Below are 18,340 nucleotides of genomic sequence, written 5' to 3'. Positions count from 1 at the left end.
ACGGGCCAATGCGATTGACTCGGCTTTTTGAACTTTTTGAAATTTTAATACCAAAGTACTTGTTGATCGAAGGTTATATTATACATATACAATTTCGTTAATTCTGCTTCTTGTTTCGTGGAATTAACGAATTTGACAAATAAGCGTTTCTGGTTTCATACGTGTGTACATTCCAACGTAGTTAAGCTGTCTTTTTAAATTTATTTTTTAATTTAATTTAATTGATTTAAATTATTTTCATGATCACACAATTATGATAACGCTAAAGTTCTCTTTTGTAAATTTGTCCATAACAAGATAAGATCTATAGCCAGTGTAAATCCGCCTCTTCGCTGCATCAAATCCATTTAAAAATTGCTTACATATTTACCTGTCTGCTATCCTTACCTCAGACATGTTGGAAGATACAATATCTTAACAAATTTCTGGCTGCAAAAATAGATTTCGATTAACCTGGCTTTCACAATCAATTCACGTTCAACTACCCAACCAGGTCAAGCTGAATATAAAATTGTATTATTTTTAAAAAGAACGAGTGAAAGTATAATATTTAATTTCTTTTTCACTGTTGGAGTTTGTATTACGTACAATATGCATCCAATAAATGAGTCTTGGATTTTCTACTTTCATGCATGCAATCATCGAATTAATGTCAAGGACAATCAATGAAAATGAAAGAAGAAATAAAAACACATATGTTATTATTATATATAATTAAATATAAAAATTGTACAAACCACTGATTGAGATTTTCAATTATTAAATAATTATTAATTTAATTAGAGATTATCAGATACAAAATTACGAGTATCAATAAGAATAATTTAGGAAATCTGACAATGGCTTGCCAGTAATACAACCGAAAAATATTGCGTGGAAGAGAACAAAAAGATAAGATCTGCAGGATCCATCAAATCGAAATATTAACATAATCTATAGTTTCAAACGATAAAACAAAATCACATGCGATAACAGTAATTTCGCCATGAAATAGTTACCATTAGCCCATACGTTAATAAATAAATATATTGCTACGTAAAAATACAATTTATTCCAATGAAAACGGAGCTTTTATAGAGTATTCGAAGATTTTCGTAGAAAATCGTAGAAGCTTATTTGTTTATAATCGTTTATATGTGCTATTTTATTTTTCTTTGAATAAACGCGATAGTTTATTCTATAATTTGGAAAAAAATTTCAGGGGAATGAAGACTATTTAGAATAAAATTGAGTCGCGAATAAAAATTTGTTTGATAAAATAACGCGCTCTCTTTAAAACGCATTCTTTTCGTATAATATACATATTCATGAAACAATTTTTAATTACCTTTTTAATCTATGAAAACGAAACTTTCACGTAATGCATTTCTTGTGAGTTAAACGCAGCCGAGATTATAGGGGAAAATATACGAGAAAATGGATAAATCGTTTAATTAAAAGGAAGTTTGCTTAATGAAAATACCCGCGATGGAAATAAATGAGGACGTCATCGACGCGATGAACAATACTGAACCGAAGGAAATTATTGACTTTATGCTTAACGAACGTGTCGCAAAACTTTCCAAAGAGTCTATCATCGTTATAGGACGTACATGTACGTCATTAACAGCTTGAAGATGCGTAAACACACGCGAAGCAGTGTCCACCGTGTCATCGTTCAAAAGCTGCAATTATTCGTTTCTCGGCATCTATTAAAATTTTCGTGAGAATAAAAGCTTCATCAGAGCACTTGAAATGAAAATAGGAACGATGAAACAGACAATACTTGCTTTAAAGATTTTAATTAATTCGTAACTTGTGTTTAAATGTAACGACGTGATGCAAACCTAATTTTATTAATTTATAGTTGACAAAATTGTTGTACCAAATTCATCGTTTCTTTGTTTATTTTACAGCATATGCGTGACAGTGGTTGTGCTTAATGTTCACTTTCGATCGCCGCAAACTCACAAAATGGCGCCATGGGTGAAGAGGGTTTTTATCCACATCCTTCCTCGCCTACTGGTTATGCGGAGGCCCCAATATAAATTCGAAACAAATAGGTAAACGTTTATTATTGTGCATTTCTATTTAAACCAAAAGAGTTACATTGTTAGAAATCGAATTGAACCAACTGCTCTCCCACTCGAAGACGTTTTGACATATTAAAAATGCCCTTAGCTTATCAAAGGAGAAAAGAAGAGGCAAAAGAAAGTTAGTAAAAATGATTTTAATTTAGAAATATTCGATAAAATCAATAGAATTTTCGATAAAGTCATAAATTATAAATAAACCGTTTTCAAAAGCGTTCATTTATTTTCAAAGAGATCTAATAATTTGCTAGTCTATTCTAGTTAACACAAGAAAACAGATATTTATATTGAAACGATAATGCTCTTTTTTCATATAAATTTTTCTTGATAGAAATACGTTGCTTCCTCCGTTACAATACATTTTTTTAATTTTCTAAAATTTTTTAAACCTACCAATTAAAAAGAGATGTTAATTAAAATAGTAACAAAAGTCTTCGGCCTCCTCTATTTTAGTATTTATTTTAAAATCTGTTTCCTTGATCCTTCATTTTTTTTACCATTTATTGTCTGAAAAATTGTTATGTTCGTAGAAAGTTTAACGAATAAACTTTCCCGATACGTACTTCGATAAAAATGGCTCTCATCTTTTCACGACCAATAACAACATATGTAACGTGGTTTCTACAGGGAAAAATATATGTATATTATATACTATTGCTGTTTTTTTAAATAAATAACAGATTTCATAGATGAAAGAAACGACAGTTTGTTGACAAATAAATTTTACTGTATGCACAAAATTATATGTATTCGCAGATATAGTTCTGGCAGAGTGCTAATGAAAACAGTCGGAGGGAAGGAAAAGCCCTTCTATTATCCTTATCATCCATCTACTCAGGAGGACAGCGAAGAACATCTAACACCCAAACGATTTCACAGCCGCATGCGTGCTGCATCGAAGGAAGACCTCTCACCTTCCAGGTATTTTCTGTCAATATAAATCATTCTTAGACATTATCTTATTGTTTATACTATATTACCTTATTATTTTTTTATTACCATATTTACAAACTTGTATAATTACAAGTTCAAAAGTCAAACATTTAGTGATTTTTTTATCAGAATTTTAGTGATTCCAAGAAATGAAAAGGCATATTATACGAATATATACAGTTACAGGGAAAATAATGGAAATAAATGTATATATTTTGTAAGAAGAATAAACGCTTCGATAAAATGGGCGACGTAATAAGCATTTTTACCATAATTATTAATTTGTCAGAGAATCTTCTTTTAAATCTAATTGTATGGTTGTGTGTGTAACTAACATAGTCTCTAATATTTATGGTACACCTAAAGGTAATCTGATTTTTAGTACAGTGATTTGCGGATTATTTTTATCTCATTAAACGATTCTTGTTTTTTTCGCCGTTCATTTAAAATTCTATTCTGCCCGTGATTGTTTATCTGTTTTGTTTCTTTTCACTCACTGAACTTTTGACCAAATACTCGGAAATTTTCAAAAGTTTTCCATTCCATAGTTGATAAAACCACAATGTGGATTTTCCGCCTTTTGTGCGTCTTTTTCAAATTTCGAACTGCTCTCCTTTGTTTCGGTATTTACATTTCTGTTATGATCTGTTAACATCAATTTGTGGCTACCGATTCGATCATATTGTCGTATTATCCTTTTGTTGCGGAGAAAATGGTAATATTTGATTCGTAATGTAATAACGTTTTTCCCGTAATTTCATTATTCCGAATATTATAACAATTGTCTTTATTTTTTTATTTTTCAAACTTATTGCACAAAGCGTTTAAGCAAATGTCACTGAACTATTTTCTTCGTATTCACAGAAGGTTTCTACGTTTAGTTTCGCGGTTGAAGTTTCGAAAAGTAACTAAACCATATATTCAGCCAAAAGTGCTCGTATTCTCATAAAGCACAGCTTAACTTACTCTGGAAAGGCGTTGTAGCTGGCATTCGTTTAACGTAAATTTCTTCTCAAGCTTAATTAACCGTGAATAATTCGCGCGACCATGTATCAAGAGTTGCTTAACAAGTAATTAATGAAATAATTGACGCGATTATGCGTTACGCTTTTATTCTATTACGAGATTAAGTAACAAGATTGCACGACTTTACTGCAAAGTCCAGTTTACACAGAGTTGGAGTGCCATAAAGAAACTTCTGTAACCCGAGTAAGGCATTAAATTGAGTTTCTAGCGAAGATAATTCCGCCCATATATCGATAATCTAATGAGACATAGCACAGAACGACAATGGCAACAGAATTAGACTACATTAGGAATGTTACGACCGTTCGCGGAGAGACGCGATCGCGAGGAAACGCGTCAGCGAGAGGCATAAATTTTCGCTACGATTCTGATAGTCGACGCCGCGAACCGATCGTTCCCCTGTTTCGATTAGGATAACAGAGGTAGTTCAAATGATTGCAACAGCGAATTAACAGGGTTAATATAAGCTTCTATTTTTAACAATATTTAAAATTATAATTAACACGTTACAAATGATTCAACGATGATACAACTAGTTTATTATTATAATTCGACTCGACTTTATGATATTTCTCGATGTATTCGTTTGACTAACTTACCTCGATTTTATTCCTCTGAACCTCTCGACGCATTCGGTTTGAATCCTCATTTGCCACTGACTGCCCTTCGCTTTTGTCCTTTGTCTTCTCTGGGAGATGACCCCCACCACGCTCGGGTCTCGCAACCGTTCGTGCCTATGGTCACGTATGCCATCGTTTTTGTGTAGGTAAAATAACGGACGAAGGCGAATCGATGTTTTTTAGAACTCCCTGCTTGACAACAACTATGCGCTTATCGCTACATTGTGTATATCTCTCTGGTCATGTAAGACGATCTGTCTGCGATATTGTAGTACCAAGGGAGACGGTTAGGGACACAACCTGTAGTAAGCCTAGGGGCGTAACAAGGAACTTGAAGCATCAACAAAAATATGGTCACAGAATTCAGAACTACACGATCTACGTTAATTTCAATCATAGTGAATTTCTTTATGATCTCTAAACAAAATTAATAAAATTCTTCTTTCGATTCAAATGTAAATCACAGTTCGCAGCCTCTTAATGGTAACGAAATATGATTATAAATCAGACTTTAATAAGAGTATACAAGAACGTTTTTATATCTTTATAAAAATTCAAAGTCTGTATAATTTCTAATGGGCCAAATTACTATGTACAAAGATAATACAAGCAGACAGACTGTTAGCTATAAAACCTAATTCGGTGCAAATATATTTGACATTTAAACACTTTCCATCTTTTTCAATGTATCAAGATGCTCAAGTCTCGATCACGTTTCTAAAGCGTAGCGAAAATGACGCGATCTGAAAAAACGATAATATTCAAATACGATGATCGTATTTCACATTTTTAATTAAATTAAAAATTTTGAAAATTAAATACTACGGTAAGTTTGATCGATCGCACTGCGAACAACTTTATTTTCACATCTTTGTCAGCAAGATATAATTCAAAAAGACATTTACTTCAACTAATGATCACAACCCAAATTAAATTAAGTTTAACTACGATCTTATGTACATGCTCGTCATAGCGAGACACAGGGCGATATATGAGAAACATAAATATCTATTTTGAGAACAATCAAGTAGTGAATATAAATGATTTCTTAACGAGATACACATCCTGAAATTACAGAATGATTTTAAATTACGATAGGGTAGAGCAAGTAATTTATATACACCGGTTATTATGGTAGAAGGAAATGTTGTAATCAAGTTACATTGTCTTGTTCGCAATTTAGCCTTGCTGACGGTGCAAGGTTCGGTGGAAGTTGCTTAATCCACGGGCCACCGTTACCACCGCTTCCTCTTCATACAGAATGCGAGGATCTCTCTGTTTCTGGCGAAGCAGGAATCGAAGAGGTGAAAAGTCCGGTACTACGAAGTCCACCAGCCTTCTCGCATTCGCGTTGTCCTCCCGAAATTCACAAATCCTGCATCTGTGTGCGTTTTATCGCAGAGCACACCAAGATGCTCGAAGACTCGACTAAGGTAATTTTACTCTTAATGTGACCTTTCTAAAAGCTTCTTTTAATAAATTTCGTACACTGTTATGTCTAAATATTTTGTGTCTCGTGCTTTGATTCTATACGACGAGTATATAGTAACGTACGCGTATATTTTTGGAAAAATAAACGAAGTTTGTAATTCATTGAAACATGTTTTCACTTCGTTCTAATATCCGCGTATTAAGCTTTAACATAAAAGGCTATAATCTCTTCAATTTGATATGTATGTGTATATTATTCGTTCGTGTAGTTTACGTCACTACGATGACATTGAAAGTCTTTGCTCGAATGAAAATGGAAAAGGCAAGAAAGTTACTATATAAATCGAAGATGCTACAATTGGTTCTCTTGATTTTAAAGAGAAGCAGAACTAATCTTCGCGTAAATAACCATTAGTACGCTTTACTGTAGAATCTAATACGAATAATTTGTAAAAAGGTGAAAGAAGACTGGAAATACGTGGCGATGGTCTTGGACAGACTGTTTCTTTGGATCTTCACTTTGGCGGTGCTGGTTGGCACAGCTGGCATCATCCTGCAGGCTCCCACCCTCTACGACGACCGAGTACCAATTGATAAAAAATTCAGCGAATTCGCAACCACGACGGTAGTAAACTGTCCGCCGCAATAGTCCATGCTCGAGCCCTGCACCGTAGAGAAAGACTAAGGACCAACACCCGGATGTAATTTACTACCAACCCGGAATCCCACCCTAGTCTTAGGAACTTCCAGATTCCACCGCTGTTCAATAACGAAATTACGGTAAAAGGGCTCCATTCCCCAAAGCAATTGCAAAGTATACGACAAGCACCAAGTTTCACAAAGGGAGAACAAAGAAATGAAAGGACGAAAGTTGAAGGAAATACTATATGAGATTATCTTTCTATATACCCTCTGCCACCTCCCGGTATCGTCGTGAAATCTGACGTTGTTCCTAAAATAATAATAATAATAATAATAATGCAAATTGCTACACGGACCGATACGTTGGAAACGATGCGTCGTCAAGGAGAGAATACTTTGGAATGTTAACGCTTTAAGTTGAGAAAATATATTTGCCAGAAGCATCGTGGAGAAAATCTATTCCCTGTGACTTTCCTTGTTTCGATCGTTACGAACCTAAACAAACGAACGACTGCGACGCGATCATCGACCGTCTATGAACCTTGATTTATTTCCTAGCTTCGTTCGAGTATTGCCGTTGTGAATAAAAGAAACGATCGACTCGTCGATACGTTGCGAACAATTTTGGAAAGGAACTTATATCTACATAGTCTGCTCAAGTAAATCGTAATATGAAGCTGCCACTATTTAAAATCGGGTTATCTTAAAGCAACAAGCTAATTAACGGTACATTGTAATAATAATCTAGCTAAGCCCATGGCGGCTCTGATCGAACTACCGGGATGCTCGAGTAGATCGAACGAACAAACAGAATGTTGGAACGTTGTTCACGGTGAATACGATTGGTCCCGGACTAGGGGTTACGAACATTCACGAGTAAACTGTCGCGTGTTTTATATATCCCGTTTACCCGACATGTTAAGAGAAATTATTCTAGGTATCACGATCGTAGGTAGCTCGTTGTACGACACGAATTTAGCGTGTAACATTACGTATAACCGATTAGTTGTAAACATTTAGGGACGTACCCGTTTGTACGAATGTATCTATAAGGGAAACGGAGCAGAGGAAAGCATTGATTTCAATGTATGTGCATCCAAATGTCACTTGAGATTGTTACTCGATATTTTATCCTTCGAACGTTTTTCGAAAATCGCGCAAACGTATTTTCCATTTATTCCTTAATTTCGCATTTTTAATGGCAGGAAGCGATTTGTAACGAAAAATTAAAAGACTATATTTCATTCATTATGTATAGATCTACCTATAACGATAATTCGTTTTGCATTTTTATTGCATTTTTGCAAACGCATAGGAAGCAATTTAAAGTGAGAACTTAAAAGAGTATATCTCATCTATTATCTACACGTTAAATTGAAGCCAAATTAAACTTTATTTGTAATGTTAATCACGTATCGTGTATTAATCATGTTAATTATGTAATATACACTTCGCATCTAATAGGAATCCAATTGCTTTTTTAATAAAGTCCGCTACGTTTCCTTCGATCAATTTGAAATAGTTAGAAATTTTACACATCTAAGCAAGGTAAGTATTTGCGAAACTAAACAATTCTTGAAACTTGCATAATTTCACGCAAAATGGAAAATAGGAAAACGTAGTGGACATAAAATATTTCCGTTTGTTTTCTTTAGAATATTTAGCGTATCATACAATGTGTTCATTGTCGATATATCGGTAATTAGCACGAAATATAACTTAACAATTCCCATTCGTCGTTCGATGCATACCATCTCGAGGGACATTTCGTTGCACACATGTTATACTTCGCCTCTGTAAAAATATTGTATTTTGTAACAAGAGTCGAAAACCGCGAGACATTACGATAATAATAACCAATAGTTCTGTAAGAACAAGTAAAGCATACGAATTCTAAAGCTGATAGATGTAGCTCATTGAACAACCGTTGATGTCGTTGTTCAATGCTGTAGTACGTGGTTGATGTCACTGTGAGTTGTCTTCGTTCCTTTTTATTCCGTTTCGTGTTCATCCGTTTCTTTCACTTACATTTTCATTAGATAATTATGCGCTATATACAAATATGTACTGTCGCAGTTAAATGATCGTTAGTTGCGCCTCGTGCGAGCGGACTGATATTCGCGAGAATTGTAACATAACGTCGGAGAATCTGCGATTCCTTGGCAAAATTCACGAATTACCAATGCTCAACGATAATCGTTCATTTCTAGCTTCGTTAAACTCACGACTACTTTTTCGCGATAGAAGGAAAAAGCCTTATCCGGACATTTTGCGACTCGACTCGGCGAATCCCTAATTCTTCGACGTTTCTTAGATCATATTCGTAGCTGAGAGTAATAATTTTAACGCATCCAAGGTACGATGCCTTACGTCACGTTGCATTGTAAATACATTTGTAGGATGAGAAGTATTGGTTCCGTAAATACTGCCATTAGAAAGCGTTGTTAGTGTGAAAGACGTTTTTGAGTCGTCGTATTGATAAGCTCCGCGGTTCCTCCTCAATCGGTAGCTACTTGTAAAACACGTATGTACGAGACTAGGCTGATAACGAATCAATACTCGTCACTGTACCGCGAGGATGAAGGCAGCGAACGAAACAAGAAAGAAACTAAAAAGCAATTTATTGGCTACGAACTAACGTACCTATTTTTCCATATAATCGCAAGATTTTTCATTCCGTTAGCGAAGGATTCTGCTTTCGATAAAAGGACTCGCAGCTGCCTTGACTTCATCGTCGCGCTTCAAACGAACGAAATCCGATGTATTTCCCTAGTCGTAACGTTTTCCACCGTTAAAAATTCAATTACTGCACGCTGCTCGAATCTCGTTGACATTGCATTCAACGTTGAACGAGCGTTCAAGCTCGTCGTAAACACAGAGGAAGCTATGTAGCTACAAACTGAACGTAGCTGTTTCCGCTGCTTTCGTTCTCCAGTTACACGCGAGCATGCGTTATTTATCGACCTAGCCTCGTGCAAAATTAAATAAAAATTAACAAAAAGTGGGGCATCAAGTTCAACATTGACCAACGCGTAAAAATTTCAATGTCGGAGAACAAACGGATGTAAACGATAAACGAATGGTTTCTGATTGATGGAGAACCGATCTCGGAACACGTAGTGTCGGAAGACAAGTAAAAGTATTTGCTACCTGATTGAAAAATCGTCCAGTGAACGCCGAACGAATGTTAGAACGAACGGGAAGTCGCAACGTCGACGTTTCGGCCGCGATGTTCCAGAGGCCACGATTCTCCCTTAGAGGAACGAACGAGACTTGCAAGAGGTTTACTTTGCACTAAAACGATAGGAAAGAACGCACACATTTTCTATGATAGAGTCAGTTACTTATTTACATGTTAACATTGTAATTACGCATTAGTGCGTCGAAGCAGTTGTACCGGATCGCAAGCTCGGCCCCGCAAAGCTACGAGTCTTAAAGTCTCACTTTGACAATAGTAGATTATTCCAACGATGATCGGCTATTGTTACATTGATATTTTAACAGTTGTTAACCTGTCGCTGTAGTTGTTTAGTTGTTGTTGACGATGAAGCAGAGCGGTCGAGGTAATTGTCCAAGAGCCACGAAGGGGAAAGCTAAAAGTTCTTGAAAGCGAGAACCAGAGCGCGGTATTTAGATAGTAATTAGCGGCATAGAACAGATATTATATATAAATATATATATATATATATATTAAGTCTAAGGTGTGTAAATAATATGTACATAGCTAAAGATAACGTAAGCCAGATATTATAAAGCGATTGAGGTTTTTTTACTATTGCAAAAAACTGGGATCACGCGTTGCACGAAAGGGTCCCACGACGCTGTTTAAAAATCGTTGTAACGCGAAGATGGTCGGTAGTTGAGATTCATTAAACGTCATTTTGTTTGATCAATGACAACGAACGAGTCGACGTAATTTCGTTTTTCTCCGTTGCTTCGTTAAGCTAAGTGTGAGTGTAAGTTCCGTGCTGTTTCTGTCTGTTCTTTCCATGGCGTATGCTATACGATCGTGTTTTGTCGTAAGATTGTGTCATAATATTAATATTTCATAAGAATGTAAACGATTTCTGTGTTCGCGTGTGAAATTTCAATCGATGTTCAACTAATCGTTACGGATGTAATATTTTCAAGTTTTTATACACAATTGCTCGATCTTAAGCGAAAGATAAAAGAGAATGCATTCTTCTCGTCGATGGAGATTCTAGACCACAGCAGTTTGTTCAAGCGTGTAATTGTATTCCTCGCGATAACTTCTCTACTTTAGTTCATTCGATAACGATAATTCACGTTTATAATATTTTCATTCACTCAACAAATACATATATATATATAAACGTTAACGGGTCTCGTCTAACTATATTAACCTTAGGATAAAATCGCAATGCTGCAGACGATAACTTGCTAAGTGGAGTCATTGGTCATCGTGGCCTTCGCCTGGAACTGTACTCAACGTTTTTCCCAGCGGTAAAGAGTGGCGTTTTGCCGACGAAACAAGCAAAAACAACGCGGATTCAAATCGTTCCTCGATGCACAATTTATACAGAATTAAATGGAAGAAGGGAAGAAACAGGAGCGTGCTTGTTTGCCCGTATCTTGATCGATATTTAAATAAAACTGCATATATTCTGAGAGCGATCGCTATGCGGGTGTTACCTGAAACACGAATGGATTTTAGTATCGAATCTTCGTGAATTTCGTGTATATTTGTTTACTGAAATTCGGAAGATACTCGTGCGACCTTTGTTCGTCAAGAATCTCTGAAAAAAGATACAAAACAAAATTCGACGTTAACAAATTACCTTCACCTTTTAATACCTTGTTCTTTCGCCAAGACGCTGGTATTTTTTTAACGTCTTTTTCTATGTGTTATAAAATTGGAACCGACAAAAAGCAAAGATTCGGCGATGATAGGAAAGGGTTGATTTGCAAAAAGTTTCTTGAACGTTTTTCTTGAAGGCTTGGAAACTTCTAAGTAAAAAAAAAAAAAAGCATTGCGCAAAATGCCGAGGAATTAATTAAAATCAATCGAAGCTCGTTACATGTACCGTAACCATCGTTAAGTAAACGGAATATGTAATAAATTTAAGAAGATACGGAGAAATCGAACTTAAAGCATATTGTACACGTATTTTCAGCGTAACGATATATTACAGTTGGATCGCGGATTTTTGTGCATTCAGCAAAAATGTGAAATTAGGAAAATGTACAAAATGCATGTACCACGCGAAAAGGAAAAAGATATTCGAAGCGAAAAACTACTTGTTGCGATATTTCACAGGTGAAATAATAACTTTATGTAAGTAGGTTACATTTTTTTTATGTTAATAAAAATAGAAAATTGCATAAAGATCCACAGTCTAAACGTAGTACATCGTTTGACTTAAAAACGATACAATTTTTCGTAATACCATGAAACAGATACATCGATTCTCGATAAATTCAACCTACATTCTTCATTTGTATCTCCTACTTCGTATGTTACAGTGCCAAGTAAACGCGCGACAAGCCTAAATCGTATAATGACAATAAACGTTGAAAAACAACCAAACAATCAGTCATCGTGAAATCTGCTCTTTTCGATTATCTCATCGACTCGCGAAAACTCGACACGACGTACCAAAATGTTCAGTCATTTATGATATTCTGGGAGCGACAAAGAAGAAAAATTCCATTCGAGTCAAGCGATCGGCTAACGTGGAACGATTGAAAGGGAGAAAAGTAATTTGTCACTTCCAGAACTGCCAGAATTTCTCTTCTTATCACTTCATTATGAGTTGACTGTCCGAGACTCATTTATATCGACACCCGCGTCCCGATCTTTGACCACTTGACACGTTTTAATGCGTAACTTAATAAAAGGTAGCTTAACAATTCCATACTTGAGAAATATTAGTGACGTAGGCTAAGGATGAGTAAGGATATGGTTACATTATAACGATAATTATAGTAAACGAATGTACTGTATAGCGATAGTGCTATTTAAAATGAGAAAAATAACGAGCAGAAAAAATAATAAGGGAGAAAATTATCCGAGTATTGACTACTATCGTTAGATACAACTACTATGTATATCGTTTGTTAAATATGTACCTATAAATTATTGACGACCGTTGTTCTAAGACTACACGATGTAAGGACGAGATTCTTGTTGCTTGGTTTTGTAATCATGCTTGATAAAAGCATTCGAAGAATAAAACTTGTTGTCGTAGAAATCTTTTTTCTCGTCTTTCTACTAGAAACTCATTTCCTATTAAATTCGTTAAAATATAAAATATATTTAGAAAATGCGAAATAAATTTTCAAAATTTAAAACACAATGAATAAATTTGATAAATCAAACAAATTTAAACTGTTTCGTCCGATCGAAAACATAAACAAAACAAAAGCACGCCGTTGCCTTTCTTTGTCTCTCTCATACGATATGTTTTACGACATTGCAGTTAAAATATCTTTTAAACTGGCCATTTGTCGTGCCTAACCTAAATATCCTAATACCTTTTTGTAGAGAACTACAGAAAAATGTATTAAATAATGTAAAAAAATATAACATACCAGCTTAAAAAATAGTAATTTCCATTCCAACGAAACAAAACTTTCCTGGAAATTTTTAATAATGTAATTTGTAATCAATTGAAAAGTCGATTAAATTCTCGCGCGCAGAATCGTTCTTACGCTTTAAATACATATATTTTGTTCGATGCAATTTATCGAAATATCTCGAAATATTAACTGATGCGCGTTACTTTCTACGAACATATCTTTGTTCAGTTTAATATCGTTTTTTTGTTTTTGGGACGTAATAAGGTCGCTACTGAAAACATGTGTTTTTCAAGAATTTGTCGAGTCATTGTACACGCTTGATCGGCGAGTATCCCTATACCTCCACTCCTCGTCACCATAAACCGCGACGATATATAAATCGAGGTATCAGTTTGATCTTGGAGGTCGAAGCGGTTAGACGTTAGGTTACGTCGTAAACACATTTGCCAGTAAACTCGTTTCGTGAGTATCTAATATTAATTATTATTTCATTTTTATACAATTTGTTCTTTCTATACGCTTATTTTAACATTTTGTGTCTTCTTCTCTATAAATTATTGCTTGATTACGAGGAAACTTCATCAAATTTAAATGATACGTTGATTAATTACGTATAATGAGATTGTAACATTGATCATTGTTTCATTCTTGTATAATTTGTCCGTTATATCCATTTATTTTAACATTTTGTATCTTCTTTTTCACAAATTATTGGTTGATCACATGTATTCAAATACATATTACGATGATCGATCACTATTCTGATCTGGAAACTATTCATGCAGATATGGTAAAATTCAGTTTGTTTTGAATTCGACAATAGATTTCGATAGCTTTTTCCTATTTGCGAAAAGACGTTACAGATAGGTTTGAACACATTCTGCGCATCGCCCTTTCTCTTATTGCGCAGCTCTGTTTAACGTACAGAGAAAATACGCCATGTTTTATTGTTATAAAGTCACGTACACGGTGTATACTATATATTATAAATAAAAAAATATATGTACATGTTACATTTAATTACACGTACGATATATTTGAAACTATAACGACGAATATTCATATGGCCCTCAATTTTTCGATACAGTTATATCTTAACATTGGAACTACCGATAGTTAATACGAAGTTTTTTCTACGAAAACCAGTCAAAATGGCCAGTCTTTAAAAAATACGTAATAATAGAATACTTTTATATTTATTGATTTATTATTTTCTTACAGAAGCAATTCCATGTTATGTAGTACATTTTTGGTATTATTAATTCATCTGGGACAATGATCCCTAAACGAGGGTTGACACATTTATAAAATTTATAAAAATACCACAGCATTTTGACTGCTGTGGTATTTCTAGTGATGTGATATCATAATATTGAATGACACGCAGTAAAAATTTTTAAAACGTGCGGGAAGTTGTACGAAACGAGGAAACTGTTTAATTGGGGTTCGATAAACAGGTTGCAGACCCTTTTACACTTTGACAAGTACCAGCCATTTTGACTGCTATTGGTATAAGTAGCCCTGATACAAAATTATTTTGAGTTTGAATACATAAAAAAGAAAATAAAATTCATTATATTATTCTTTTGGTTATCGTTGCGAAAATCATTATATCATTGCGGAAAAAAAATATAACATGAAGTAGGAATTTCAAAATAAAATTATAAAATACTGGCGGTAGTTCTAGCGTTAAATATAACAACTATACATTTTTGTATTCTTGTGTACAATGTTTCTTTATCCTATACGTAAATATGTAGAATAATAACTAGTTTGCAGTTTTGCAAAAACATTATTTTCATGAACAGTTGCTCGAAGAAAGGGGAAGAAAAATATTAAAAATTTCATTTTAATAATATATAATAATATTTAGTATTAATTTCAATATTATTTAGAGTGCTTGGAACATAAAAACAATTTAATTAAATTAATAATACATTAAATTAGAATCAGTATGTGGATTTTTATTTTTATCTTTCTTTTTTAACATTTGCTTTCGGTAGTTGAATCGTAGTCTCTCCTGTATCTCAAGAAAGTGAGTATTTTTATATATTATATTTTTATTTATTTTATTATTCGTATTCTCTTTGAACTATATTTGAATAACAAGGATTTTTGTACACAGACTTTTTTCTCGTTCTATGTACTGTGTATTTACTTGTATAATATTAAACGTGATTTTATAACTTGAATTAGCAGGCAAACGAAGGTCGTGTGAATAAAAAAACATAAGATATCGTTAATCTTAAAGGCGATCAAGAAAACAATATCCATATTATTGACGATGTGAGGTCAATCGAATGTCGATCATCAGAATATGACATACAAATATAATATACGTATAAATAATATAAATATATACATATTAGTACATACATGCCTATGTGTATTGTGCGTTGTTGTGTTGGAAAGAAGACAGGCTGCACTGGTGTACTGTTTTGTTTGTGTATGTGAGACTACCGGCCAATACGCGTGCTTATTTGTATGATTATATTGAGTCTATACGAAATAACCAACTAGATCTGCATTCCTTACGCTAGTGTTCTTTTCAGTATTTTCTTAATAACATTTTCTTTCCTCTGACTTATTTTATTGTAGAAATACAATAATAACACGTATGTACATATACAAATATGCTGTTAAGTTTTCTGAGAGCCAAAAATTATAAACGGATTTTCGACTAAGCGAAATGTCTGTCGCCCCTAACCTCCATGTTGTTCGATGGTCAATAATATTTTTAATTTCTATTAAAATAGAATCTTTAAGTTTTAATATTAAAATATACGATAAAAACGTTGAACATTGTTTAAAAATCATTAGATTCTCAATTTCTAAATTCTAAATTTGTATGTTAGAGTCCTAATCTTTATACTAAATATAATCAGATTTGCTTTGACAATTTCAATTCTTCTTTTTGTTAAAATTACAAGTTGGAAAATTAACTTCTCATTATATTCAACTTATTAAACAATTAACAATGTGTTTTTGAGAACAAATTGGAATATTTCATATGTTTCATTACGCTAAATTCTATCCACCACCATATTGAAGATATATGGAGACATTGGATCTCCCTACATCATCTCATACGTAGGGTTGATGACATGAAACTGCCAGTCATCAGATGCAATGGTCGTGAGAGCATCGGAATACATAGACTCCATATACTACAATATGAATGGTGGACAGCCTCTTAGCCCTAAGCTTTGCAAAATCGCCCTGTTTGATACGGTGTCGAAGGCCCTCGCAACATCAATGGATGCGATGTATCTGTCAGTCGTTCGAAATGCCTTCTGCCTATCGTCCAGACTGATCAATCGACTCGTTCGTTTAGCTACGATCTTGTGGAAACCAACGTCGAAGCCGCGGTAATGGGCCGGAAGCCAGCTGGGGACGCAGAATCTTTCCCCTTCGTAAGCAAAACCGTCCTGACGGGTCTTAGGTGTAGAGGCAAACACGGCAAAAGGTTAAATCCTTCCTAAAATCTCGAGCTGGGTTTTGTGAAGGATCCTTGCTGTCGGACCGACAGAACTTGGTGCGGTATTACGTTCCGGCAAGGCATCTCGAACTTCGGACAGAGACACAAGAGACCAAAGCGAGCCGATGACAGGTTCAGGCTGGTCTCTGGCGAACAGCATCCCGTGCGCTAGTCATAAGGGACTCCCAGTAGGGAACCATCATCTCCTTAAAAGGAGGTGTCGGTCACCCACGGGGCCGTCCATCACGACAAAAACGTTTAAAAAAAAAAAGAAATATTTCTTATTGTCTTTTTTTGGAACAAATTTTAATAATTCATATTTTATTAAAGGTTTCTCACTCCTTTACTCCTCCACTTGCTGATGCCTGGAAAGGACCTAGGAAAGCTTCCAAAGACAAGAATGTAAGTAATTTTGTATTCTGTGCTTCATTTAATTTTATTACTTGTATTTTATGTAAATTATTATTAAATAAGAGAATCTTTTTGAAAATTCAAGAAGCTTTAAATTCCTGAATTGGCTATTGCATTAAAATCTTATGTTTAAAACAGATCACTCTTTCAATATTTCAAACTGTACAAATAACTAACACTGTGTTTAAAAATCAATCACATATAAAATTCTATGATTTCTTACAGATTTCTTCCAGTTTTCGCTTTCTTCACGGGATTCGAGAATTCTTATTTGGCAGCGGCTTCATAATGACTTCCCTTACATCATAGCAATATCAATGACAACGTCGCATCTAATAGTGAGTCGAATGCATTTCTCCTCTGGTCATTAAACTTGACACAGAACTTTCGACGAGCATGGTGTTCGCGGGTACTTATTTCTCCCGTAAGTACTAACATTTTCTTGTCTGTGCTTTATTTATTACCAGTTTATGGTAAGTTTTCTTGCATGTCGCCTTTCTAAAAGGCACTAATATATGAATATAATATTTACATATTATAATATAAAGAATTTGTATCAGTAACATAATGATAATTCTGTGAAATAAGATAATTACTGTAATAGCGTATGGATTCTTAGTATGGATGCGTCATCTTCGGCGTTCAGAACCCAAGGCTTCATGAAATCGGCAGTCGCCGAGGTATGCGCGGGTCCCTCGTGCTCCCCTACTTTCTCCACGGTGTAGCGGTCATTCCGCATGGCTCGCACTACCCGATACGGACCCAAAAATATGCCCCCGAGTTTTAACCCTGCACCGAACTGTGTTCTCTTTATGGCGACTAGGTCCCCCCTTCGGTACTGCTTCGCACTCTTTCTTCTTTTGTTGTAATTTCTCCGATTTTTTCTTCCTCGCGGCCCACTCTTCGTCGATCAGCTTTCTAACTTGTGCATCTTCCTTGTTTTGTCTTTCGACCCCGACCAGTAGCTGGAAAGGAGTTTTTCTCGTGTTTCTGTTTACGGTGGCCCCAAAATGCCCACGCTCGTGCGCCTGCCTGATTACCTGAATCTGCATAACCTTTGGTACTACTATTATCGGATTTGCATACTCTGAGTCTGATGGTTTAACGACGCCTTCGCTTGTCCACAACTCCATCAAATCGTCCACTTCCCTTTTTTCAGACGGTGCCAGTCTTCGCGGTTTTCGTGC

The 18,340-nt window shown here is 34.9% G+C and overlaps 1 protein-coding gene and 1 pseudogene across 2 annotated transcripts in view; both read left to right on the top strand.

Moving 5' to 3' along the window:
• LOC100747382 (acetylcholine receptor subunit alpha-like) overlaps positions 1-7,872 on the top strand; it is a 109,124-nt gene extending 101,252 nt beyond the window's left edge. Inside the window, exons 4-8 of one of the 2 annotated variants that reach the window (XM_012392174.3) lie at positions 1,896-2,042; positions 2,161-2,193; positions 2,829-2,993; positions 5,835-6,084; positions 6,540-7,872. In XM_012392174.3, coding sequence (XP_012247597.1) covers positions 1,896-2,042; positions 2,161-2,193; positions 2,829-2,993; positions 5,835-6,084; positions 6,540-6,731 — 787 coding nt within the window. In that variant the 3' untranslated portion in view covers positions 6,732-7,872. The remainder of the gene's footprint in view (positions 1-1,895; positions 2,043-2,160; positions 2,194-2,828; positions 2,994-5,834; positions 6,085-6,539) is intronic. The other variant, XM_003493789.4, reaches the window with a different exon arrangement.
• A 5,865-nt stretch (positions 7,873-13,737) lies between these two features.
• On the top strand, positions 13,738-17,723 carry LOC105681566 (annotated as a pseudogene).
• Positions 17,724-18,340: the final 617 nt, after the last annotated feature.

The sequence above is a fragment of the Bombus impatiens genome, unplaced genomic scaffold, assembly GCF_000188095.3.
Source record: "Bombus impatiens unplaced genomic scaffold, BIMP_2.2 scf_1294, whole genome shotgun sequence".
NCBI lineage: Eukaryota > Metazoa > Arthropoda > Insecta > Hymenoptera > Apidae > Bombus > Bombus impatiens.
This window is presented reverse-complemented; position numbering and strand designations above follow the sequence as displayed.